The 25,404-nt window shown below is 52.5% G+C and overlaps 10 protein-coding genes across 10 annotated transcripts; 5 read left to right on the top strand and 5 right to left on the bottom strand.

The window, feature by feature from the left end:
• Positions 1-738: 738 nt before the first annotated feature.
• Positions 739-2,441, bottom strand: N7532_001571 (putative pH signal transduction protein PalI; the record flags this gene model as incomplete). The annotated part of the gene is made up of 2 exons (XM_056614065.1): positions 739-2,195; positions 2,252-2,441. 2 exons carry the CDS (start codon positions 2,439-2,441, stop codon positions 739-741), a joined length of 1,647 nt encoding a protein of 548 aa, XP_056479106.1.
• Positions 2,442-6,125: 3,684 nt separating this feature from the next.
• N7532_001570 (DUF3433 domain-containing protein) lies at positions 6,126-8,717 on the top strand (the record flags this gene model as incomplete). Its single annotated transcript, XM_056614064.1, has 1 exon — positions 6,126-8,717. The coding sequence occupies one exon, from the start codon at positions 6,126-6,128 to the stop codon at positions 8,715-8,717; it is 2,592 nt and encodes an 863-aa protein (XP_056479105.1).
• A 389-nt stretch (positions 8,718-9,106) lies between these two features.
• Positions 9,107-10,546, bottom strand: N7532_001569 (uncharacterized protein; the record flags this gene model as incomplete). The annotated part of the gene is made up of 3 exons (XM_056614063.1): positions 9,107-9,850; positions 9,899-10,045; positions 10,100-10,546. The coding sequence occupies 3 exons, from the start codon at positions 10,544-10,546 to the stop codon at positions 9,107-9,109; spliced, it is 1,338 nt and encodes a 445-aa protein (XP_056479104.1).
• A 750-nt stretch (positions 10,547-11,296) lies between these two features.
• Positions 11,297-11,887, top strand: N7532_001568 (uncharacterized protein; the record flags this gene model as incomplete). The annotated part of the gene is made up of 1 exon (XM_056614062.1): positions 11,297-11,887. The coding sequence occupies one exon, from the start codon at positions 11,297-11,299 to the stop codon at positions 11,885-11,887; it is 591 nt and encodes a 196-aa protein (XP_056479103.1).
• A 1,459-nt stretch (positions 11,888-13,346) lies between these two features.
• Positions 13,347-16,357, bottom strand: N7532_001567 (putative G-patch domain protein; the record flags this gene model as incomplete). Its single annotated transcript, XM_056614061.1, has 7 exons — positions 13,347-14,570; positions 14,626-15,096; positions 15,153-15,367; positions 15,416-15,497; positions 15,563-15,849; positions 15,987-16,231; positions 16,293-16,357. Coding segments are annotated over 7 exons (2,589 nt in total), but the record flags the coding sequence as incomplete, so codon positions are not given.
• A 678-nt stretch (positions 16,358-17,035) lies between these two features.
• On the top strand, positions 17,036-18,920 carry N7532_001566 (glycoside hydrolase family 13 protein; the record flags this gene model as incomplete). The annotated part of the gene is made up of 3 exons (XM_056614060.1): positions 17,036-17,507; positions 17,558-18,320; positions 18,395-18,920. The coding sequence occupies 3 exons, from the start codon at positions 17,036-17,038 to the stop codon at positions 18,918-18,920; spliced, it is 1,761 nt and encodes a 586-aa protein (XP_056479101.1).
• Positions 18,921-19,205: 285 nt separating this feature from the next.
• Positions 19,206-19,736, top strand: N7532_001565 (molybdopterin synthase catalytic subunit; the record flags this gene model as incomplete). Its single annotated transcript, XM_056614059.1, has 1 exon — positions 19,206-19,736. The coding sequence occupies one exon, from the start codon at positions 19,206-19,208 to the stop codon at positions 19,734-19,736; it is 531 nt and encodes a 176-aa protein (XP_056479100.1).
• A 197-nt stretch (positions 19,737-19,933) lies between these two features.
• Positions 19,934-20,957, bottom strand: N7532_001564 (SCO family protein; the record flags this gene model as incomplete). The annotated part of the gene is made up of 3 exons (XM_056614058.1): positions 19,934-20,055; positions 20,112-20,436; positions 20,493-20,957. The coding sequence occupies 3 exons, from the start codon at positions 20,955-20,957 to the stop codon at positions 19,934-19,936; spliced, it is 912 nt and encodes a 303-aa protein (XP_056479099.1).
• Positions 20,958-21,369: 412 nt separating this feature from the next.
• On the bottom strand, positions 21,370-22,098 carry N7532_001563 (NAD(P)-binding oxidoreductase; the record flags this gene model as incomplete). The annotated part of the gene is made up of 1 exon (XM_056614057.1): positions 21,370-22,098. The coding sequence occupies one exon, from the start codon at positions 22,096-22,098 to the stop codon at positions 21,370-21,372; it is 729 nt and encodes a 242-aa protein (XP_056479098.1).
• A 395-nt stretch (positions 22,099-22,493) lies between these two features.
• On the top strand, positions 22,494-25,008 carry N7532_001562 (uncharacterized protein; the record flags this gene model as incomplete). The annotated part of the gene is made up of 2 exons (XM_056614056.1): positions 22,494-23,009; positions 23,059-25,008. The coding sequence occupies 2 exons, from the start codon at positions 22,494-22,496 to the stop codon at positions 25,006-25,008; spliced, it is 2,466 nt and encodes an 821-aa protein (XP_056479097.1).
• Positions 25,009-25,404: the final 396 nt, after the last annotated feature.

Here is a 25,404-nt window from a genome sequence, read left to right as displayed (position 1 = left end):
CAATCGAGATGCGCGACGTCATAACACGTGGATGTAAACTCGTCCATGGAAACAGCCAGCCCAAACAAGGTCTGAGAGCAAATCTTGATGAGAAATAACCTACACAAAAGAAGGAATCAGAGAACAGCCTAGAGAGAAGTGGGATAGGAATATATGTGGATTCGGGTTAGTACTAAGGATAGCTACCCAAAGTAAAACGTGACAAGATAAAGGGGATAGTACCAAGCGTACTCTTACAGCACTGTGCTCAGAATCCCGGTAGAAATAGAAAGTAAATCACAGAAAAAAAAAAAAAAAATAAAAAATAAAAATAAAAGAACCATAAATCATCCCTGTACATCGCATAGCCTCACTGCTATACACATTGGAAGGAACAGCAGAGTAGAGCCAGCTTCTGCTTTCTCACCAACCGACTCATACTCCGGGTGCGCAATTCTAAGCAAAAGCGCGATGCCGGAATGAAAGATAACATAATAATCCGCCATAATAATAAAATACACCAGAACTCCGCTCCGCAATATGACCCGCATAGCCATGGTAATGAGGAGAAAAATCCATAGTCATCCAGAGGAGATTGTGGAATTAGGGTATCGCAAGTAAAAATCGGTGAGATCATGTCACAATATGGATTCACCTCGAGTCATCAGACTGAGGACCAGTTAGTTGGGGACGGTTCGTTGAAGAGCTTGTATGGCAGAGGCCGTAGGAACTTGTACTTACAGTGGGCGCCTCCAGGGGTCAAGGCCGACGGGAGGCCTGGTTGGGGGTCGGTCGCGGCGAGGGGCGACGCGCGAATTGAGGATCGACATCTTCGTAGTAGGCGGTGCCGCCATTCGCATGGACTGGCGACGGAGTTGGACGGGGCGAGAGTCCACGGGGGTCAGGAGCACCCCATCCGGCACGAGCTGGGACGTAGGATTCAGTTCGACTGTAGAGACTGGTTGGGCTCTCCAGTGGGGCGTGTTGGCCGTCCACAGACAGGGCATGCGGGTTAGAGTCCCCACTCATGCTGGAATCAGGTCCTTCGTAACGTCGCGGTTGAGGCTGCATCTCGATCGCTTGGCCTACGGTTTCGGGCGAGACCGCCATTCCAATCGGACCTGGGGATGGTTCGCGCATCGGGCCAACAGGCGCCTGTCCTTGAGGCTCATACATGTCATCTTCCGGGCCCATTGGTCGACCATACGAATCAAAGCTGCGGTTAGGACCAGGCATATAGCCAACGCCAACGCCACCTCCGCGCGGCGCTCCACGACCAGGCATCATACCTCCGCGGCCCCGAGGAGGCATCGGGCCCATGTAGGCACCTCGGGCGCCACCAGGGGGTCCCCGGGGTGGTCCAGCGTATGGACCTCCACGGCCATAGCCGCCGCGAGGGGGATATCCTCCTCTGCCACGGGGAACGAATCCAGGCGGACCACCACCACGCCGCGAACCCATGCTACCGTCGGAGTATTGCTGGCGCAATCGGGGATCCGAAGGGTTGCGCATTGGACTAGCGCCATAAGGACCTTGGGGAGGCAGACCAGGCTCGTCCGCGGCGCGATACGGGGTTCCATAACGACTGGGGTATTGGTTGTCTGGCGGAGCCGGCACATCATTCATGGCATTGACGGGAGTGCGTGAGTTGAGAGGTGTCTGATCATCGTCGCTGTCGCGTGTGTTCGTACGGAAGGTCGCGAATGTAGGGCCCGACTCCGAGGTGGGCGAGCCGGAGACAATAGCCTCCTTGTTTTCGACGGGAACTGGGGGGACAGGCGGTGTGGTTGGCGCAGCAGCATTCTGGCGATTGTAGTAGTTCTCACCACTCATCTCCGCGTTCTCGGCAATGCGACGCTTCCGCGCCTTGCGGCTCACCAGAGTCCGGCGCATGGCGCAGGTCACCACACCACAGGAAACGTGGATAATGGTCGCCGCCAGCACAATCCAGCCACCCCATTGTAGATGCGGAACGAAGAGAAGAATATCGACGAGAAACGCGAGGAGCGTCGCGAGGAGCGTCGGCAGAAGGAGAATGAGCAGAGCGAGCAAGAAGCGCGGCGAATGGGACGGGCCATGGAAGTGGGCGGCGGCGGCCAGGCACAGGCAAACCAGGGTCAGGAAGGCAGCAACGGGATGCACGATCAGAATCGCCGACAGCGACTTGCGGGTACTCGACGGCAGGTTGAAATCATCGCCGGTGTTATTAATATCATCTGCAAAAGAACTTAGCTACGAACACTAGGCAGAAACATAAACGGCCGCGACATACTGCTCGTGTATCCCACATGGATGTTCGTGCACTTGTCAGCCTGGCAGTAGCCAAAGACACCGTAGTCGACATCGTTGAAGGTCGCGAGGGGAATGCCCTTAACGATGGGGGTGGACAGGCAGGACAGTAGCAGGAGCGCAAAGGCGACCAGCAGTAAGATGGTGAGGGGTGTTGCGGGCTTGAGTAACATGGTAACGAGGGCGACCGATCCCTCCAGGACCTGGTCTCAATCCGGGCAGTAAACGAGCGATGTCCGCACTTGCAAATGCAACGCTTGGATCGGATTGAGGAGGGTGTTGTGAATTAAGCCAGCATTGGCATGAACATTGCAGGTCTCCTGAGACGAGCGCGCCGGAAGGGAGGAGATGTGAAGGGGCGAGTGATGGGTAAAAATGGCAGGGCGAGCGATGAAAGAAAGTAAGTAGTGAGGGGAAAAGGAACGAAAGAAGAGACGAGCTACTTCGGGGTTGTCGAGACGTTGGAGGCGAAGGAGGAAGAGAGCCAAACCGTGGAAGGTGCGGGCCTGAGGCAGGCGGGGCGGCCGGTCACCTCACGGCAGTTCCCTCTTACGTTCTTACTCTCTTACTCTCTTAGAGTATCGTCTCCGTTTGTCTACTCTACTGTCAACTCTACAATCCGCTTTCTTCGAAGCGACATTCGCATTCATGATCGCAATCCCTGCCATCTGGCACATCCGGCTGACTGCCGGGCTCAGATCTCCTCATTGGCGCAGGTAGCGCAGCGATGGCCGGCCTCCTCATTCGCTGTACCTCCGACGTCGCTTCGGGGCACTTCCATGGAAGCACCGCGCCAAGCCTCGCTGGATGCCGGAATCAGCCTGGCAAAATGGGGGATTTTTTCGCTGATCAAACGGGGCGATCCGTGTTATGAACAGAGAGTCGCAAATGCCCATATTCAACTAGATCAGCGAGATCGGGCACGACATTCAACAGCATCTTCACAGATTTTCTGGAAGGCCGAGAACAATTTTTCGTCGGTTCCAGCCCCCGATGTCCCGCGGACAACACCTTCGCCACGTACCGAAGAACCCACGAAGCTTAACACGCCCGCTGTTGGTCCGGATTGCCGGGCCCTTCTCCAGCGTGCCAGGTACCCGAGCCATCCAGTGCTCAATGATGGTGAAACATCGATCGGCAATGCTGAAATTTATACGATTCACGGGGTTTACTGGCCAGTATGATACATCATTGAAGATCCAAGATTTGCGCGTCCCTTCCGACAGCTCATCTCGTCGAAGTCCAGAACGCACGGTGCATCGATTAGCTGGGGTGTGCCAGTCTCCCGCGCCCGTCTGGACCGGGGCCTCCATACCGTTGTGGCCCACAGCCCGCGGTTTAAATGAAACAAGCGGATCTCCGCCGGTATAAGCTAGCCTGATTCTGAATAGCAAACGCCTAGATTACGATAGCTTCTGGGGGAGATAAGATTCGTCTTTGGAGAGCAATAAGATGTCTTGGTGGCCTGCGACAGCGGTCGGCTACTTCTGCTTGTGTTTGGGCCTGCCGCCCTCCGCGGTGCACGCGACCAAACGCCATGCCAGCTTCGACCGAGCCTAATTAAGCTTATGCATATCGTCGTGCATTGCGTGTACCCCATTGGCCTGACGGCTGTTGAAGCATCGCTGAGAGGAAGCGCTGCTGAGAGATCGAATCCCACGCTGGATCATTTGATCGGTCGCATGCATTGATGCCCGGATGGTGTCGCCTGCAGACCCGGGGGAACTTTGAGGAACGCAAGTCACAGCCGGGGTGGGTGACACGGACAACGATATTGTTGCAATGATCCCTCATGAAAGCTCTAGATGCAGGTGAAAGACGGCGGTGAATGATTGTTTGTATTCGAGATCTCATTCAGTTTGCAGAGACACCCGATTAACTTAGGACGGCTGCTGGAGATCAATCCTTCGTGGAGCGGCTCATTCTGCATTGTCGCAATGTCGATCTACGATGACGTTCCATGTTGATCATCAAAACTGATCGATCATGTCTAGCTTTTGGATCGATATTCGTTTTGTGGCACAAAGTCTGTGCGACATACAGCAGGGGTGTCCTATAAGTGCGGACTGATGCCCCGTCTTCGACTTCAAAGCGTAATACTCCTTTCAACGCATTGTCAGCCTGGCAAGCAGGCTTACTCACTAGTAACCACAACGAATATCGCTGTTACCCTGCACAATCCAACGAGGGTTTTCCCTGGATCACAACTGGCTCCGACTTGGCACCATGCGCTGTCTGTGGAGATTCTGGCCCTGGCCTAGAAGAAGCAAACGACAGGACGAAGAAGTCTGTGCACTATTGGGCGATCGAACTACAACAATGCAATCATGGGAGCTGCATTCGAGGAATACAGAGCAATATGTGAGGTTTGGCATTGGGGGCGCGGGCAATATGCGCAAGTCTTGCTACCCTTCCTTCTCGTTGGTCGGATAGAGTCGTCCCCTTTGATGTGCTGACTTTCCGCGTCGACGATCTAGAGTTGCTATGATTGATGCACGGGCGATTAAAGATACCCTATACCGGCCTACTCCAGTGTGACTGTAAATAGGGTCTTAAGGGAATATGACTACCCAAGGGTACCTCACTGCCGATGCACGACAGCAAGGGCGACGTCGGATCATTCACGATCGGATCCCAGATCGGGATATCCTTATATTACAAGATAGTTGAGCGATTTGCATAATTCATTTATGAGCCTGGAGACTATATTCAAATATTTCGATGATTATGATCTATCTCGGCGCCCTCCGAGCTATTTTAATCGCGACAGCACAGTCTGATGGAATATCCGGCCGAACTTGTACGACTATCCCTAGAATATATTGCACTTGACCAATTTCACTGCGACAAGATAGTAAGAAATCTGTTTCATGACCATGACAGAATTATTCGCTAGTAGATGTCATGTGGCTTGAACCCTAAATTGGCGTGAGCGAGGCGGGATGCCTGGAGGCAATAGCTGGCAAGTAAAACAACCAACCCAGGCATTCAAGACAACTCAGGAAATCCACAAAGATAACAACTGTGAATGAGAATCTATGGTCCTTGTCAACCCCAAATTTTCACTTTGGTTGTAGGGGTCGTGCCCGATTATATGGGGTGCAGCCTCGTGTTTTCATCGCCCAGCCAGATAGCGACCAGCCACGTCCATGGGCAGCAAGGGAGAGAATCATGCCCGCTGTGCCGCCATGCAGGGTTGGCGGAAGCCTGGTGGTCTTGCTAGCTCCGAAGGCACCCTGCTTCTGGCCATTATCTAGGATGTAAATTATTGGGGGTTCTATTCTTAGTTTGCGGGCTGATGCTGCCTGGTCGCACCGAGTACGTAGATGCGATCGCAGGACAACACAACACAGCAGTAGAAGACCGCCTCTGTTTTGCCTATATGTGTACTTCTTAAATGATATTTGATATTTATTTTTCAATTATAGCTGATCTAAGATACTAGTAGTAAGCGCATCGATCATGTCCGGTCGATCACGCCAAGCTTCGAGGAATCCTTGGGCGACGGCGGGGGCATTCGGGCCGCCGACTGACACGACGTCAGGCCGATCACCTCAAAAAGAATTTTATAATAATTTAATTTGAAAGGCTGCGTTGTGATTCATCAGATGAATTGTCTAGCTTCACCTCCTCCCTTGTCTCAATCCTCCCTATTGGTGTGTTGGTGATCGGGTTGGGGCGTGGTGGCTGGGGGAGGCTGGGACCAGGCAGGTGCTGCCCACCGACATGCCAACATCCAAACAAAAGCCTGCTCGGCTCCATTCGTGACTCTCCCAACATTCTCATTGACCCTCTCAGCTCCCGAGGAATGCTTCGAGATTGAATCCCTCGCGGAATCAGAGTCTGCATTCCCAGTCATGTCGAACACATCTATACCGCGCAACTTCAGCCTCCGCAACGTCAACAGTGAGTACAACCCGCCGCCGGCCAAAGATGCTGCTAAGTTTAAAAGAACTGTGGCAGCTTCTAAAGCTCTGCAGAGAAAATTTCGCCTAACCCGTGGCACAGCAAGCAAACCCCAACTCCATCGCACAGAGTCCCGACAGTCAGCTGCTGCGTCGGACGACTACTACTCTTTCTCTGAACGGGGTGCTTCGTCAAGCCCCGAAAGCCGTGTAACTGCCATGCGCTTTACCACTCCAGACTCGCAGCCGTCATCCACGGCTTCATCACCCACAGTTCCTAGGACACAGCAGCCCCAAGCCGTGGCTCAACCGCCTCGTCGGCACAACCCAGACCCTCAAGACCTGGGGTCTCCACGTCCGCCAACGACCAGCACCGTTCGCTTTGGAGAGGACAGTATCGCGCGCATTAGCCCCAAGTCCGATGAGACTGTGCGACGTGTACCCAGTGAATACGCCGGTCCAGCACCAACTCCTGGCTTGGACGACTCTCCATATGTCCGATTCGCGATTGACCAGCTTACCCGTGATGAACAAGTCCATGGCCCTCGGAGACAGGACTCTGTTTCGACAAGGGAAAGCGACTACAATGAGGAACGCCTAGTCTGGGACGAGGGGTTGGGTTATTTCACCCGGGCACGCACTCCTATCCGACACACCCCGACGCCTTTGCCTGAACGTCCCAAGTACAAGTCCCCATCACCACAGGCCCTGCCGCAACGACCAGACTCCATTGACCCCGAGTCATTCGTGGCCGTTGATCCCCCGGAAGATGACCTGCTGTATCCGCCTCTGGACTATCTCCCTATCGCCCTCCGGCCGTTGACCCTGCTGGCGGTCACCTTTTGCTGTCTGCTCATGATCGCGGGCATTGTGTTCTGCAATGTCTGGTCTAATCGACATGATGGTATCTGGGCGTACGATGGCCAGAGCAGTGCTCGGTATTTTGTGATGCAGTTTCTTCCGCAAATCCTGGCGGCTCCGATTATGATCCTGACCTTTATTGTGCAAGCGGCCGTCTATCGCATAGCTCCATTCGCCATGATGGCAGCAGAACGCAAACGAGGCTATGTGTTGCAGGGCCTGCCCATTATTCCGCGCAACTTCGTCTTCCCTGACTTCTCGCATTTCCGCTACGGCGAGCCTCTGTTCGGATTCTCGCATTGTGCCATCTGGCTATCCAACTTCTTCTCGATCCCGTTGATCAGCTGTTTGTTTCAGGCCAAGTACTATGTCGTCGATGGTCAGGGTCTGTGGAAGTGGACCTCGGTGCAAGCAATTGGCTGGACCTTGGTGGCTTCGTATGGTCTGTTGACCATCGGCCTGCTTCTCCTCGTCGTTCGCTTTATCCCAGGATGGACTGGACTGATGTGGGATCCAGTCTGCCTTGCGGACCTCATCTCGATCATCCAGCGGTCCAATATTCTCCACGACTACGAGCACTCCGAGACAGTTCCCTCAGTCAAAGAGTCTCTGGACCCCCGCGTCCTCCGCCTTGGCTACTGGAAGCTATCCATGAAGCCCGAAGTGTTCTACGGAATCGGCGAGGTCGACGCTCCCATCCGCACACCATCGCTGCATCAAACTGAGAAGACCAAAGAGAAGCAGCCTCACGGACTTGCCAAAGTGTGCTTCGACCTCGAGCACGCCGGCGCCTTTGCCAACGACCCCTTCGACCACCACTTGTACTCGCCTTTCACTCGCTACCGATGGACCCCGTGGTTCCTGCGCAAGCCCTCCATCATTATCTGGACCATCATCGTCTTTGCCCTCTTCATCGCCTTTGTTGCCGTCAGCTTCATCGACAACGCGATAAAAGGCGGATTCCCCCCTAAGTTGCCCACACTCCCCTCTGTCAGCGCATTCTCCTCCTCCAACTTCCTCTACAGCTTTGTCCCCGCCCTGATTGGCAACTTCCTCTTCCTCGCCTGGCAGCCCGTTGATCTCTACTTCCGCGCTCTGCAACCGTTTGAGGAGCTCTCGGCTCCCAGTGGTGCCTCAGCAGACAAATCCATCCTCCTCTCCTACCCATCCTCTCTCCCACTTCAAATCACTATGCAAGCCATCATTAACGGCCACTTCAAAGTCGCCTGGATCTCATTCATGAGCATCGTCTTCATCGCAATCCCGATTCTTTCAGGCGGCGTTTTCATTGCATTGTGGTATCCATCTCACCAAGACGTCCGCATCTCCTCGCTAATGCCGGCCTTCTACTCCCTCATCGCCTTCTGCGCCTTGTACGCTGTCTCATTCCTAGCCATCTGGCCCGGTCGTCGTCGCCACTTGCCGCACGATATCACAACTCTCGCGGACCTGATGAGCTATTTCTACCAGTCCCCTCTGCTTGCCGATAAGCTCCTACGTGAACCACGCAGCAAGACGGATCTCGTGACCAGACTTATCGTCGCGCCTCCCTCGGAGCGCCTTCTGCCAATGTACGGCTTTGGAATATATGTCGGTCGTGACGGCAAGGAACATCTCGGTATCGACCGCTTTCACCGGCCTGGTCGGACGGATATGTTGATCACGACGGGGTCGATGAAATAATGACCTCGTGTTTGCTTTATGTTTTTCTCATGCTGTTATGATCTGCATCTCGTTTAAGCGTCTTATCCAGAACATCGCATCTTACATTTGCATCTTTGCAGGTGCTTTTACTTGCTCGAGAGATTTCTGTTCCAAAACCTGACGCACAGCTTTTGATGATTTTGACTATTTATTCGGATGCATACTCGGCGCTCTTATTTTTGTATTATCTCATTGTTTGTGTTTACTGCTTGATGTTTCGGTATCTAGCGCTGGAAATACGTATTCTTATCACAATAGATTAATAACTCCAAATGGATTTACAATATTTGTTCGATCTATACTCCTAATCTCTTAGTCTAGCACCAAAATTTCCAGCACCACATCCCAATAGCTCACATCGTAAAATATCACCGTTGAAAGTAAATAACCAAAACCCGATTAATTTGCCCCCCAATCCAAGAAACCTGCTCAGGAGGCAACCCCAACCCCGAGAAAAACAAATTCTTCAAGAACGGCAAAACATGCCACGGCCCCATAAGCGGCGCCGACATCGTCTGCGTAACAGGCCTCGTCTCCGCCCACGGATACCTAACAAGACCAGACTTCATCCTAACCGATTCAACCTGATCCCCAAGAAAATAAGGCACGGAAGCGCAAACATCATCCGCAAGCTTGCGAAGTGTCATCGAGATCGCCGCATCTCGTGTTCCGTCCGGATCAAAAGACGGCTTCATCCGAAGACAACTGAGCATTATCCTCTGCACCAGAATTCTGCAGTCGCGGAAGGTATTCCAGGTTAGTGCGATCCACATGTCGGTGTAGGCGTCGCAGCGGTTGCGGTACATTCCTGCTTCTCGGACGGAAGGGGGTATTATGGTCGCTGGGATGGGACGCCAGTGCTCTGGGAGCCAGTGGGACCAGGAGACGAGGTTTATGTCAATTTCGTTGGCTTTTTTGAGGAGATTCTTGATTTGGGTTTCGTTTTTGGGGAATGCCTGGGTTTGGAGGAATTCCCAGGTTTGTCGGAGGTGCACGATTTGTGAGGCTACCGAGGAGAGTATTACTTTTGGTGAGGGGCTTCGGGCGTGTGGGAGGGGCCAGATTTTGGGCGTTGGGACCATAGGGTTCACCAACGTCCGGGAATTTTTGATCTAAGATTGTTAGAATCGGTCCGGGTTGGCGAGCGAGGGAGGTCGTACTATTTGGGCTTCGATTGCGTGTGAGATTTGTTGGGATGGAGCCTGCTCTGTGATTGTAGGTTTTGATCGTTTCTCGTTGATGAGCGCGATGGCTCCGCGGAGATGGGTTCGAACGGGGTGTTCTGAGTCTTTAGTCGCTGCCAGTTCCTGTGATTTGTCAGTTTGCGGTTTTGTAGATGGTAGCGACGAAAAAAAAACTACTTCGTATGTTGAGAGCAGAAGGATGGACACAAGCATAGTGTCAACATCGGCATCTTTGGGTGATTGCAAAGCCTCCCTGACCTTAGGCAATGCCCTCAAGAAACATCGCTCTGATTCCCGCAGCAAAGGCCCCTGTCCTGTCCAAGCAGCAATAGTGAAGAACCCAACAGCCAAAGTGCTGAGATGAAGATGAGATCCCGGGGGAGCGTTGGAGTACATTCCCGGAAGAACTTCCATAAAGCCACTTCGAACGGACGGATCTTGGGGTAGGTACAGATAGGCATTGAACCAGAGAGGAATAATCGTATCTTCCATCGGCTGGTAGAGATCTGCAGGGCCTAGAGGTGGCGGCCAAGTAGACACGGCACTTGTTGAGCTGGCGCGGGAGAGCGCTTTTGACTCTGCGGGACTCGGCGTGTCTTTATCAGCTGTGCTGGATTTGGACATCTGGTTCACAAGAGAAGATCTCTTTGATCCTATGAATGAGGATGTATGGTCCCGGAGCACTAGATCGAAGGGATCTGGATACCCGGGACATGTCCGCTTTGTCCGTACACATGCTTTGCATTGAGGTCGGGTCTCGTCGCACTGCGAGAATTAGTTTGATATACCCTTGTCGTTGTTTAATCGGGTCATGCCTTGATATGCCGCTGCCTACAGTTTCGGCAACCAGTGCTCGGTTTGCCGGTGTAAGGCATAACGTCAAGTTGTTTGCTGACTCGAGACGGAGATTGGTTGACTGACAGCCGACAAGGCTACCGTCGAGACATGCTGTTATGCAAAATTCAGCAGAGCTTTGAGCTCTCAGGAACGGCCCATCACCACAATCAGCAATTAATGCGCCTAAAATTTCGGAGCACCAACGTATCTAGTGCAATCTGCACTGAATCCCTGCTGATGCCTCGAACAAGGTCGGCGGCCATGGCCAATCCCGCTCCCACCGCGGCACGTGACTTGGATCGGCATTCAGCAGCTCCGTCTCCGCAGATTCGCGCCATCTGGCATTCCCACCTCACAGCATACCTTTGTCGAGGCCGATTGGATTCCATCACCTGGGATTTCAACCCTGGAAGACATTTCATAACTCTTATATTCTCATAGTGGCGTGCAATCCACATCCGCCATATTCTAATCTCTCCACGAACCGCTGCGACAGCGTCCGCAAACCTCAACAAGCCTATACACCAACCCAAAACCATGCTCTCCTTCCTGGGCTGGGGCTCCAGCTCCAAGTCAGACGCAAATACGCCAAAACATCAAGATAATGCCTCCACGAAACCAGACCAATCGTCCTCACAACTCTCCCCTGCCGCCACACCAACATCAACACAACTAGCCCAACCACCCGCCACAAAAGACACTACCAACCTAAAACTCCTCGTCGGAGGAATGGCCTTCTTCGCCTTCTCAGTCTTCATCACACGACGAGCACACATCAAGAAACGCATCGCCTGCATTCCGCCCTTCTACACCAGCTCAATGTTCCACCAGCCCCAAGCCAACGGCGCAATGGAAGCATTCGAGGCCCTCAATCTTGCCACAATCAACGTCATGTCCTTTGGAATGATGACTGCCGGCGGTATCATGTACATGTTGGATGTGAATGGAGTTGACGATATGCGACGGATTATGCGGGGTGGGCTTGAAGGTGCTGCGGCGGGTAAGTCGGATGAGGAGCTTGAGAAGGAGGTCACGGATTGGGTTGCTAGTGTGCTTGGGGATCGCTTTGAGAAGCAGCTTGAGAAGGAACGGGCGAAGAAGCGGGAGCTGGGCGAATTGAAGGAATAGGTTGCTCCTGCTGTGGATGCGAAACACTCTGCTCTTGGATTTTTGTTATGATACCTTTTACATTACTTGATGCATCTGTCTGATATATTCGGCATGGCATATTGGCGTTCTATACTGCAATGGGAAGCAAAAGTTTTGTCAAAGTCGCATTGTTGTATTATTTACAATGTATTGAATTGAGGTGATCCTCGTCTCGTCTGCTGTCATCACTACCCTTACATCCGCGAGGATATCGCCTCCATCAAATCGTAAATGCCCTTGTAGGCATTTTCCTTGGGTCGCACATCATATCCACCTCGCACATTGTGAGCTGCTTCTTACTGGCATCGCCTATTTGTCTTCCTCTAGCCCCCTATCTGCCGTCATGGTACATTCGCTACCTATTCAATTGATGAGTGGACTATCGAATGCTTGTTGATGTTCATTGTAGTCTCTTTCAGTACACATCGAAATTAATATCGAAATTTAACTTCGAATTATGTCCTACGAAGTAATCCATGGATGTCAATAAACCATTCAAGTATTCGAGTCATTTGAAGCCGCGTCGTTCAGAAGGTGATGGACAGAGAAGAAGAAACTTGCTATTACTCATCATCTCCTCGCCTAGGTAGTTAGTATAGTCTTCCAGTCAATGCGGCATTAAATTGATTCTTGTTCTCACCTTGACGGGCCTTCGTGGCTATCATACAACTCCGTGGTAAAGGTACGGTCAGTGATTCATATCATCAGATCGTTTCCGGGAACTTTTCTTCCTCTTCACTAGCATCGTGGGGTCAGGCCAAAACACAGATGCCCTTTTCAGAACCCCTGGCTCGTGATTCGTGGTCCATCACTCGCAGAGAGTTGGATGTGGCTCTGCTCATCAGCTGGAAGTGGCTGGTCCGCAATAAGAAGTATGTAGCTTTCATGGTCGTAGAGCAAACAGTAGTAATGAGGGTTGGGAAAGCGGATCATCACGAACTAGATGATTCCTCTTCAACAGTCGCCAACGATATGGTGATTGGCTTGCTTGCATCGCCAGGTAAAATCGAATCCGGGCCAGCACTAGAACGTGGTATTTGATGACTGGAGAACGTGAATCCATGGATTTCTCGGTATTTGTTTTCCAGTCGATGCGGATGTCTGGGCGTTTCACGAGGATTGACGTAGCCATGTACATATTCCAATAGCATCGAGGACTCGAAAAGTGATGTACTTCATTGGGATATTCCACGCTACTATGGGATTGTTAGCACACAATGCCGATATCGATACTTTACCAGCATTGTTGCCCTCTACAGTGCTACAATGTCAATGGGGGATTTTAAAGAAACTTACTGGTCATAGTTGCAGCGTTGCATCATCAGCATTTCATTGTGCTGGCGCTGGAATTTCCTTTTTTTGGGGTTTTCTTTGGTTCTCCATTTCCTGTCCAGCCGGCTTTCTCAGCCAAACATAACCTTCCGAGACGAGGAAAAATTCAGCGATTCATTTCATCAAACCGCTGGCGGGCATTCTCCTTCGTTTTCGCGAGGAACTCGTCAGGGCGACCCCGAGTGTTCCGGGCAGCTTCTTCACTCGCGTCCCCGATCTTGCTGCCACGGGCACCCAGTCCGACGCCTTGGGCGTAAAGTTCCGTAGCAATGGGAGCTGTAGCCCCGGTTCCGTGAGCACCTAGGCCAGAGCCCTCTGACCAACCCATCTTGCTCAGCATGGACGCACCCTTGGACGTGGTCTGCACCGGTGCCTCGTCCTCCGACGTCGGAGCTACTGGCTTCCGCTGAGCTGCATTGGACTTGCCCTGGTCTGTGCCATAGGCCTGACGACGTTCTCGGGCACGGTCACGGTACTCAGAGTCGGGTGCAGGCTTGAGAAGGCCGAAACTTTTGAGAGATTCCATGGCCTTGGCGACTAGTGCTTCATCCTTCAGGTTTGACACGTGTAATTCGCTGGATTGTTCATGAATGGTAACCTCTTCAATGCTTTGGAACTGCCGGGTGCACAGGAGGCAGATGTAATGCTCTGGGTCGGCGAAGGACTGATGAGGGAAGTCACGGGCTGGAGGAATGACGCGTAGCGAGACAAGACGCCGAGTACCTTCGGCAACGGCGTCCTTGTTCTTGAGCTTTTCCAGGTGCACTTGGCTCTCCTCGTGACGAGTAAGCTGTCTTTGGTTGCTGAAGCCCCCCACCTTACATAACCAACAGCACATGCGCTTAGAATCGGCAAATGACTGAGTAGGGAGGTCTTCGGGCTTGCCCTCAGGCTCGTTTTCATTATCCTGGGCGAGGCCGTGGAGCTCAGCATGACGGCTATTCCAGAATTGCATTAGACGCGGGCCGGCGGGCTTCTTAGTGCTCGCACCAGTTGTAGCATCGCCCTTTTTCTTCTTGGGCTTGTCGATGCTCTTCTTGGATTGACCGTCTTGGGCGACCCCGGCTGCATTGTCGTTCTTCGCTTGTTCAGTCGCGGGGTCATCCTCGGGACGTGTCACCACCATTTCTTTCAGGTAGGCCCTGTCATCATAGTACATGAGGTGCTTAGACTTATCAGCGAGCGGGTTGAAGGTGAATTGCTCCGTACGCCGGTCTGGGACCAGGACCGGGACAAAAACACCAGAGTGTGGAAAGTTGACTTGGACTTTGTGGGAAGAAATGGTGAATGTTTCGAACGATGGTAATCTGTTCATCGCATCCTGTGCGTCCTGTGCAAGATAAAGTCAGAAATTGAATTCTCGATCTTTCCGCGCAATCACGTACAGTTGCACTTGCAAATTCTGCAAACCCATAGCGCCAACTCTCATCTGTTGCGCGATCCCGCACTAGCAGGACGCGACGGAGAGAGCCTTGACGGGCTCCCAGGTTGGTATCCCTAGTCGTTGATGCAACTCCCTCGGTCGTCTCCCGGGCACTCGCAGAATCACCAGACGCCGGGCGACACAGTTTGGCAACGCCCTTGGCAAGAAGTTTCTCATCCACATTTGGTTGAAGTTCGCGAATGATGATGTACTGCGACGGCTGATTCCGAGGGTCGGTGTCATTGGAGCCCCTGTTCGTTTCATGCAAGTTGGGGAACACCCAAGGTTGAGAAGCGGGGAACATGTCTGCACGTGGATGCCATTTAGAATCCAGTCTGTCATGGTCATGACGTGCTTCGTGGCTGGACTTACCTGGACGGGGAGCATTGCACTGTGAGCATGTCATTCGGAATGCACGATTGACAGCGCCATCCTGCGGGCTGATTGTTAGTACTAGACAGTCTCGACCCTTCGTCAAAGAGAATATACCATGCGGCATGTCCAGTCACCACTGCCCTTCGCATGTGGGTGGCCCCGATCGCGACTGTACATGATACGGACCCTGGAAGCGCGGTCATTTTGCCCGGCTGTTGGACCGTACAGGTAGATGTAAGGGTGATGGCGTTGCATAAATTTCTTCGCCTCCTCGATGGCACGGAATTCAAGAAAGCCAATCCCGCGAGATGTCCCTGTGAACACAACAACTGATTAGTATTATCGTTCTTATTATTGAATATAGTTTCACCACCCACCTGTTTGCCTGTCCCGGATGACACGAACATCTTCGAGCTCTGCAATGTCTGGGGCGTAAGCCGCCTTGAGCTCTTCGAAGACCTGCAAATCAAGGGTTCAGCATGAATCAATATTGGCAAGAGTTCACAAGATCAATCTCAACTCACGTCATCCTGGGTCATATCCCTCGGAACGCCCTCCATCATGATCACTGTGTTTTCTGCGCCTGGGTGCAGCTCGCCTCGTGGGCGGCTGTGGCGTCGGGGTGCGCGATACTGATCATGATCGCGGTCACTGTATGGCTGTCTGCCGCGCTGGTAAGGTGAGCGAGACCGCCAGTGACGATCATATCCCTGATCTCGGTCTCGATAGTCCGATCGGGGCTCTCGGCCCCGGGAGTACTCACGCGGGCGATCGTGGTATCGGGAGGATGCGTGAGGAGCGCGGGGGTTGGCTTAGCAAAGGAGCGAAAGTCAGCAGGAATTCGAAATCAGGCAAGAATCATGCTCGTGCTGTACACTGCCGCAAGAGGAGCATCATGACCATGCATATAGGGCAGGTTTTGTTGGGGTGGGGCGGGTGGTAGCATACAGGAACCTTCAGGTGAGCGAGATCGCGATCGGTCTTCATACATACGACCGTCGCGGTCTTCGGAGCCAACGTCAGGAAGGTATTGGGCCCTCCATGGAGGGCCAGGGGGCCGTCTGCTCTCATATTGGTCAAATCGCTCCATCGTGCATGAAACGTTTGCGAATGAAAGGCCGAGGACGAGTAACTCGAGAGCTTCGAGAGAAGGAAGGTTTGCTGGGGAGCTCGCGATACACGATAAAGCGTTACTGTGGCAGAATTATTGACCGCCTTAAGCTGCCTTACCGCTTTCCAAAAAGGGCTGGCTACCTCTGGTTGCGCTCGGCTGCATAGTACTGCAGCAATCCGTTTATTCCCATTTCACCGCGAGATGCTCCTAAGGTTTGTCATAAATACCTGTCAAATGAGGACCTGTCTGTGCCAATATCTAGGAAAATGAATCCTGAATTGCCTGCTGAATTAATGCGTTTGTAATGCCCAGTAAGTCGTAGCTAGTCCCCGCACAATCCCTCGTTTCTTTTCTATAATAAATACTCTATCAATTTCAAAAATTCATAAGTGAGAATCTATCAATTGCATGGTCAGATGATCGTCTCCTTTTTCAAATAAGAAACGACGCCTACCTTGGTGAATCACCGACAATCCCCCGCGTCTTGTCGAGCCATGGGCCGGACTATGTGTTGGCCCGCGAGGACGCAGCTCCTCGTTGCATCATCAGCACAGCGCGCACCGACGGTGGAGCAACTCCACTAGATCCGTAAGCGCATGAGCTCAACGTGGCCGATCACAACTGCAGTGGAACTCGACCCCTGCATCTCGGACCGACTTCAGACGGTACATATCGTCTGGCTAGAGACGGGTCTCCACCGTGCCCCGCGGTGTGGTGTCTGGGTGCTGCGCAACTTCAGTATGGGCGATTGGCTGCTTCTGGGCTCCATGTGGAAACACCTCTGCTACTTATAGGCGCAACTGCCCTTGGTCGAGTTCTGCATTCGTGTTAACATTGCCCTACTGGAGACCTCTCCTTCCATACAACTTCGACACCCCGCATCATGACCCAAACGAAGCAGCCAAACCACCGAGCCTGGTGGAAGGAGTCCTCTGTATACCAGATCTGGCCAGCTTCGTTTAAAGATTCGAATAACGATGGAATTGGCGATATCCCGGGTATCATTTCTGAGCTGGACTATATAAAGAACTTGGGCATCGATATCGTGTGGCTATGCCCGTCATACAAATCCCCGCAGGTCGACATGGGCTACGACATTGCCGACTATTACAGCATTGCCGACGAGTATGGCACGGTCGCAGATGTGGAGAAACTGATTGAGGGCTGCCACAAGCGTGGAATGAAGCTGCTTATGGATCTGGTGGTGAATCACACTAGCGATCAGCATGAGTGGTTTAAGCAGTCGCGCAGTTCTAAGGATAACGAATACCGTGACTGGTACGTCTGGAAGCCTCCTCGCTATGATGAGCAGGGCAATCGTCAGCCTCCCAATAACTGGATCTCTCACTTCCAAGGTACGTGCTCGTCTGCTACGGGGAAAGAACCAGCTTTAACAAATTCCCAGGGAGTGCATGGCAATTTGACGAACACACGGGCGAATATTACCTTCATCTATACGCTACAGAGCAGCCCGATCTGAACTGGGAGCACCCACCTGTCCGCAAAGCCGTCCACGACATCGTCCGCTTCTGGCTGAACAAGGGCTGCGACGGTTTCCGTATGGACGTAATCAACTTCATTAGCAAGGACCTCAACTACCCCGACGCAGAAATTCAAGACCCTCGCCGCGACTGGCAATGGGGTGACAAGTTCTACGCCAACGGACCTCGCCTACACGAATACCTGCAGGGAATCGGCGCGATTCTTAAAGAATATGATGCGTTCAGTGTGGGCGAGATGCCCTTCGTCAAGGACGAGAAGGAAGTGCTGCGAGCCGTGCAGTTCGACCGTAATGAGCTGAACATGATTTTCAACTTCGAACACGTTGATATTGATCACGGGCCTCATGGAAATAAGTTCGAGCCTGGTAGCTGGAAACTCACACAGCTTAAGGATTTCTTCCAGCGCTGGCAGACTTTTATGTATGCCAATGATGGCTGGAATGCTCTGTACTGGGAGAACCATGACCAGCCTCGGTCTATTGATCGCTATGCGAATGCGCCTGAGAAGTATCGCCGTATCGCGTCGAAGATGCTGGCTATTGCTTTGGCTCTGCAGTCTGGAACTCCGTTCGTGTATCAGGGTCAGGAGATTGGTATGCGAAATGTGCCCAAGGAATGGCCCATCGAGGAGTACAAGGACATTGATTGTCTTAACCACTGGTACGGGTAAGTTGACGCCTCAACCAATTCAACTTGGTAAAAAAAATACATGACCGGATCTAATGCTGACAAACTTACAGAGAGCAAAAGAAGGCATACTTCACCCCAGAAGCCCAAGCCATCGCCCTACAAGAATACCAAAAGAAATCCCGAGACAACGGCCGCACCCCGGTGCAATGGAGCGATGCTGAAAACGGAGGCTTCACCGGTCCGGGCGTCAAGCCCTGGATGTCCGTGAATCCGGATTACCACCGAGTCAACGCCGCGGCCGAAGTCAAAGACCCCAACTCGACCTATCACTTCTGGGCTTCTGTACTTGGACTGCGGAAGAAGTATCTCGACGTTTTTGTCTACGGTGATTGGGTCCAAGTCGATGCGCCGAGCGAGGAAATCTTCGCTTACACTCGCCAATATGAGAACCAGAAGGCACTGGTCCTTTGCAACTTCACGACGAAGGCTCTCGACTGGGATGCTGGTAGCAGTGGAGTTGCGACTGTCAAGGAGGTGCTTTTGAATAACTATGACGGCGCCTCTGATGCTGCGCAGCGCTTTTCCGGCGAGAAGTGGTCTCTTCGACCTTACGAGGGAGCTGTCTTGCTTCTGTAGATGCAGGTCGGTGTTGGACTTTGACAGCGCAGCAGTCTCAACATACTGTGATTAAATAGTAAATCAGAATAAACTGAAATCAAATAGAACACTTCTTTCCAAGCCTCAATTGATTGTAAAAACCACCGTGTCCCACCGTGTCCAAGACCAAAGTAGTCTCGGTAATCTCCGCCACCTCGGAGCCCACTTATCCACCGGTTCCCCGCAGCGATAAGCGCAACAATCCAAGTTCAGCATTCCTCCGACCATAACAACTCACCTCTCACAAACTCCAATGCCAACACGATGACAACAAAAGATACGCCGCTCCCAGCACACCTGGACCCAAAAACCTACCCGCGCACACAACATGACGAAAGCAAAAACATCCACCTCACCCTAACCTACATGCCCCTCGACGCAACCATCTACCTGTCGCAAACATCCTCCCCCGCCGCCGGCGCAAACACCCTCTTCCTCGGAACAACACGAGACACATTCGAGGGCCGCTCCGTCTCCCAGCTCAGCTACACTTCCTACCCGCCGCTGACCCTGAAGACGCTGAAGGAGATCGCGGAGGCGGCCGTGGAGAAACACCAACTGCTCGGCGTTAGCATTGCGCACAGACTGGGCGTTGTGCCGGTTGGGGAGGCTTCTATTGCTATTGCTGTTAGCTCGGGGCATCGGGCTGCGGCTTGGAGGGCTGGAGAGGAGATTCTTGAGGCCTGTAAAGAACGAGCGGAGATTTGGAAGAGGGAGGAGTTTGTTGATGGGGGAATGGAGTGGAGGGCTAATGCGGATCGAGATGCGGAGGGGAGGTTGCGGGTAGCTTCTTGAGATTGGGTTTACTCGATGGTGCATTGGTGTGGCGTTAAGTTAGTATGTCATGATATGTGCAAAAAGTACGAGCGCAGTGACTGCTCTACCCCGGGCAAGTACAGCGACTGTCGATGTATAGAGTTTGAACAATTCCGATGAGCAGGGTATTGAGATTTGATAGGGCTATGATACAATTTTGATACACCTCGACACGCTTACTCCACCTTGAGGGGCTTGCCCTCACGCTTCCAGTCATTGATGTGTTCCAGGATGACCTTGGACGCGGACTCGGGGGTATCCTGACGACCGATGCACTCGACGAAGTCGTTATCGGGATCTGTCGGGCCGAATTAGCATCTATACAAAACCACAAAAATGCAAGGCGCGCCTTACCCATCAGGTAGAAGTAGATACTGTGGTCCACCAGGTAGTCCTCGCCAGGCTTGACATCCCGGGGTGTGCTAAAGTACACACGGTACTGGCGGCAGACATTCTTCACCTGCTCGTAGGTACCTGTCAAGCCGACGATGCCGGGGTGGAACTCCTTCAGGTAGGCGCGCAGGACCTCGGGTGTATCACGGGCAGGATCACAGGTAATGAAGACAGGCAGGAAAACCTTGTCGTCCTGTGTAGCCTCCTTGACCTTGTCGATGATCTCGGCCATCTTGTCCAGCTCGTCAGGGCAGATATCGGGACAGTGGGTGAAGCCGAAGTAGACCTACCCAAAAAAAAGTCAGTCAATGCTGATCAATCAAGCGTTTATCTCGAACTCACAAAGCTGTATTTTCCCTTCAGATCTTCCGCGGTGAATTCCTTCCCATCCAGATCCTTCAGTGTAAACGGACCGCCAACCTTAGGCTTCCCAACACCCTTGCTCATCTCTGCAATGCGCTTCCGCTCAAGCCGTGCCTTCTCAACGCGGAAATAAATCATCATACCGGCACCGGTCAGCACGAAAAGCGTCGCCGCCTTCCACGAGAAGGGGCCGGTGGAATTGCGCTGCTTCAGTTGGCCCATCGTCTTGGCACGGGCGCAAGAGGCGGTCACGGAGAAGCTCTTGCGCGACAGCATGCCCTGGGCGCTTTGGATGCGAGGGCGCTGCGCTTGGGCGTAGGCGCGGCATTGTGATCGGGTGTTGCGGAGAGGGAGGATGCGGGTGGATTGGCGGGATTCAGCGGCAAGGAGGGTTCGTGTGGCCTGGCCGAGCAGGCCAGAGGCCATTCTCAACGAGGACGACATTGTCGGTGCCGAGCAATGTGGTGTGTTGCTGCGGGAAATTGATCGGACGGTTGGCAGACGCCGAGCTTCCTGAAAGTCTCCGGATCGTCGCCTGATCGGGTTAGGCTAATGCCCAAGGCATCAAGGCATCAAGGCATGAAACCGTTGTATGGCACTAGTTACTGTGGCAGTTACCTACTTGTAGCTACTGAGTTGTGCTATTGTGCAAGCTAACAGGTCCTTTGAGTTGTCTGCATACGACACAAGGCGGGAGAGGAGATAGAGAAGTCCATTATTAAGACGAAGAGAAAATGAAAGCCTTGGAAAAGGAGTACATTATATCACATACACCAAAATAGATATCTCTGAATTCGAAACAAGAGCCGGAAAAACATCGCTTTCACAAAACAGCAATCAGTTGAAATGTCAAATCTCAGGTCGTGATCATCAGAATCTTGTTGTTATACTGCTCATCCCTCTTGAATATGAGGTTCTCCGCCATCCATTTCCCAGCATCCTCCCTGGTGATGGTATACCCAATCGCCTCGGATTGGCGACCAGTCCAGGGATCCTCAATACCAACCCTCACTGTGCGGTTCGTCTCGCCGTCCGTTAGAAGACTCCCACGAACGATGGTATAAGGCTCACCACTTTCGATAAGCTGGCTCTCCATGACCTTCTTGTCTTCGTGAGGCACCTTAAGCACCACAAGGTACATAAACGCCAGTACGATCGGGTAGTCGCGGCCGTACTTTGACATTCCAGTCGTGCTGAAAGGGATGATGTGCGGCTGACCCGTGATGCCGGACTCTCGAAGCTGAGCGAGAGCTTTCAGCATCGTGTCCATGGCATTGCGGCAGCAGTTTGGGTCTTCGATGGTCATCTTTCTCAAGATCGGTCGGCTGCCGATGGTTGAAACGATGTAGTCGACTAGGTTTCCGTTTCCTGCATCGAGGATCTGGGTCATGGCGTTGATATCATGCGCGTTTCCCTCGACGATCTTCAGGTTAGATGTGGAACCCTCTGGGAAAATTGCGGTGAGTTTGGAGGGAGTTCGACAAAGTGCGATGCATTGATAGCCTGCAGCAAGGGTGTGCTTTAGTGCTGACAGGCCGACTCCGCCGCTGGCGCCGATGAATGCGACTGATTTGGTGGAGTTCATGACTGTATTGTGATGAATGACTTGAGGAACTTCCGGCTGACCGAGTAGGTTGTAAGTTGACTGTTTTGGATAAGCAGTGGTGATGAAGAATGATGACCGGTTATCCAGGACACGTCCAGCTCTTTTATGTGTCCTCTGAAGATATCGAGGTCGCTGGCAGCCCGCCGAAAGACGACCGATGTCGAGGCGTGCTGCTTATGTCGGCCGGATTTCGCCCCTCCAGCGAGCTTTTCCGGTCGACGTCGAGTGGCTGTCCGCTATGCCTCATCCAGACGCTGACATGACAAGAATCCACCTCGCGCTTTTCTCGCGTTTTGAGCGAAGCATGCTTGCTGCGTAGTGCTCTGATCTATTTCCGACTAACTGAGATAGACACGAGTGCTGGGGGTTGCAGGATGTCGCAGGAGGGCGCGTCCGCTCTCGCGCCCGCCTCGGCGTCGAAGGCCGAGAAACACGCGAGACCTCCCGCCGGCACATCCCTTGCCAACCCACGCAGCTGTGCTATTTGTAGGAGCCGAAAGGTCCGCTGCGACAAGCAGTCACCATGCTCGAACTGTCGTCGCGCAAATATCGCCTGTGTCCGCCCGAGCATTGATCAGGCTCCACGATGGGCCCGTCGTATGCAGCGAGGTCCATCCGGCGACGTCATGGACAGGCTGAGGACCCTTGAACATCTTGTCAAAGACTTGAGCAGTCGGCTTGAACAGGCGAATGCGGCTATTTCGGCGGCTGGAGGCTCATCTGGTGTGAATTCGCCTGGCAGCCTCACGCACGGGACAGAGACCGGGTCTCAAGATGCATCATCCTCGGCAGATAGGAGGATGCAAACACAGTTTGGGAGACTGGTTGTTGGAGATGCAACTCGTAGTCGATATGTCGGCAGTGGGTTCTGGTCGCGGGTGAATGATGAGGTATGCACCTATTTGCATCGAACGAGCCAATATCTAATTGGATTTTAAGCTCGACGAGCTCAAAATGGATACGCAAGACCCAGCATATGAAGAATACGACACTACAGACGATGGGTTCTCATATGAGCGGATTCCGTCCACTCAAGAGCTCGAAAGAAGCCCTATGGAGCGACATTCGTTTTTATTCCGCCACAATCTGAGCTCGCCCACTCCTGATTTGAGAGAATTCCATCCATTGCCATCCCAGATTCCCTTTTTGTTGGATGTGTTCTCAGAAAATGTGAATTCGGTCACACAGACTATCCATCTCCCCACCGTCACTCAGATGGTTCGCGATTTGCGAGGAGACATGACTCGCCTGACGCCAGCCAATGAAGCCTTAATGTTTTCGATATACTATGCCACAATTACCTCTATGGAAGACGATGACATTGCCATGAACTTTGGGTCTACGAAACAGGAACTTAATTTGAAGTACCGTCTTGGCCTCGAACTCGCTCTAGCAAAAGCCGATTTTCTCAATGTGCCGGACCTTGTTCTCATACAAGCATTTGTCAACTTCCTGGTCCTGCTTCGCCGTCATGATAGTCCGCGATTCGTGTGGATGATGACAGGCCTAGCAATTCGGATGGGGATTGCTCTAGGACTACACCGGGACGGGTCGAAATTCCCAAATCTGAGCCTATACGACATTGAAATGCGACGGAGAGTGTGGTGGGGAATATGCATGCTCGACCAGCGCGCGTCAGAAGATCAAGGAACCGAGTTCACAATCCAGGAAGGGAGCTTCGATACGAAAATGCCTTTGAACATCAACAATGCCGACATTGGGCCGAACATGAAAGAGATGCCCATTGAGCGCGAAGGATTGACGGATATGTCTCTCCCACGTCTCCATGTCCGAACAATCATGATCGGGCGTCAGTTGATGGCACAAAGTGCCCGGGGAGCGAGTATCGAGGAACAAAACCAACTCCTTCAAGAGATCTACCTAAGTACCGAAGAATTCTACCTGCAACACTCCGCCGAGTCGAAAATTGCTCACTGGGTCATTCTCACCATCACACGACTAGTCATGGCCAAGATGACGCTGCTAATCCACCTTCCACTTCTATTCACTTCGCCGAGTGAGCAGCTTACAGCAGACCTTAGAACCAGGCTTCTCGTCTCGGCAATTGAAGTCGCGGAATACAACCATGCACTCAACGCCGAACAAGCCTGTCGTCATTGGCGCTGGATTTACCAAACATACACACATTGGCATGCGATCGTTTATATTTTAATCGAGATCTGCCGGCAATCCTGGTCCCTGGAACGGGCGTGGGTGGCTCTGCACAGCGTGTGGCTGATTCCAAACCAGTCGCACATGGACAAGAATGCACGATTTTGCTTTCCATTGCAGAAATTGATGGCCAATGCCCGGAAGCACCGCCAAAGCGAGCTTATCCGACTGAGAAGCGATTCGGAGGCAGTCTCGGACCTTGAAAGGGAGCATACAAAGATGCCCATCCCCTCAAGTCCGGAGTTGGCTTCCAACGGGTTGACCTCGACACTTGAGCGATGGCGCCAGCTTTTAGTAACGAACGTGAATGATGGAGGAAGTGCTGCTGTGTCTGACGCCCAGTTATCTGTGCAGGGATATCCCGGCTCGAGCTCCGCCCTCGCTTCTGTCCCTCTTTACCCAACCGCCGACTCAGAATCGTTGAATCCAGTTTTCAAAGGACCGGGTTTGGCAGCAACCAATCCCGATGAATCCGCATGTATACAGACCGTAGAACAGCCATCCGATGTCCTTCCCGTCGTTCCAGCATACCGGTCAGACGGACAACCTGTTGGTCCTACGGTCATCCCCTGGATCTGGGCTAGTGACGCTTCTCCAAACATGAACCTGGATCCAAATGATATCAATATGGATTTTGATGCCGATGTCGATTGGTATGAATGGGTTGCTTCTGCGAAGAATATGGAGCTTTATGGAAACCAAGAGGGATTCCAATGATGCCTGTGAGACACAGTATAGCTCGAGATTGCAAGATGCTCTTGACATAACCCCGCTTGAGTGTAATGAAAGGATGTGGGTATTCCAATATTCCAACATGTTAAGGAACACTCTTTGAATGATCCCGAGCGGTGTAACCAGATGGTGATTCTGGCTTGATATTCTCCGGGCTGGCCTTCATCTGTACTCGAGATAAAGACAGATTCCTCACATGAGAATTCTACTCAAGTCCGATCAGCGTGAATGATGTGGCATATATCCGCAAAGACATGGTAAGAATAACTAATAAGTATCTGCTCCGCATATTGAAGATTTTAGGGCCTGGGAGTCAGACACAACCTCACTCCTTCTCATGGAGAGGGCCACTCTGCACAAGAGACAATGGACCGGGTCGGC

The sequence above is a fragment of the Penicillium argentinense genome (assembly GCF_028826775.1).
Source record: "Penicillium argentinense strain IBT 30761 chromosome Unknown utg000002l_segment0_segment0, whole genome shotgun sequence".
NCBI classification, from domain to species: domain Eukaryota; kingdom Fungi; phylum Ascomycota; class Eurotiomycetes; order Eurotiales; family Aspergillaceae; genus Penicillium; species Penicillium argentinense.
The sequence above is the reverse complement of the archived record's forward strand: the minus strand, read 5'-3'. Positions and strand labels throughout refer to the sequence as shown.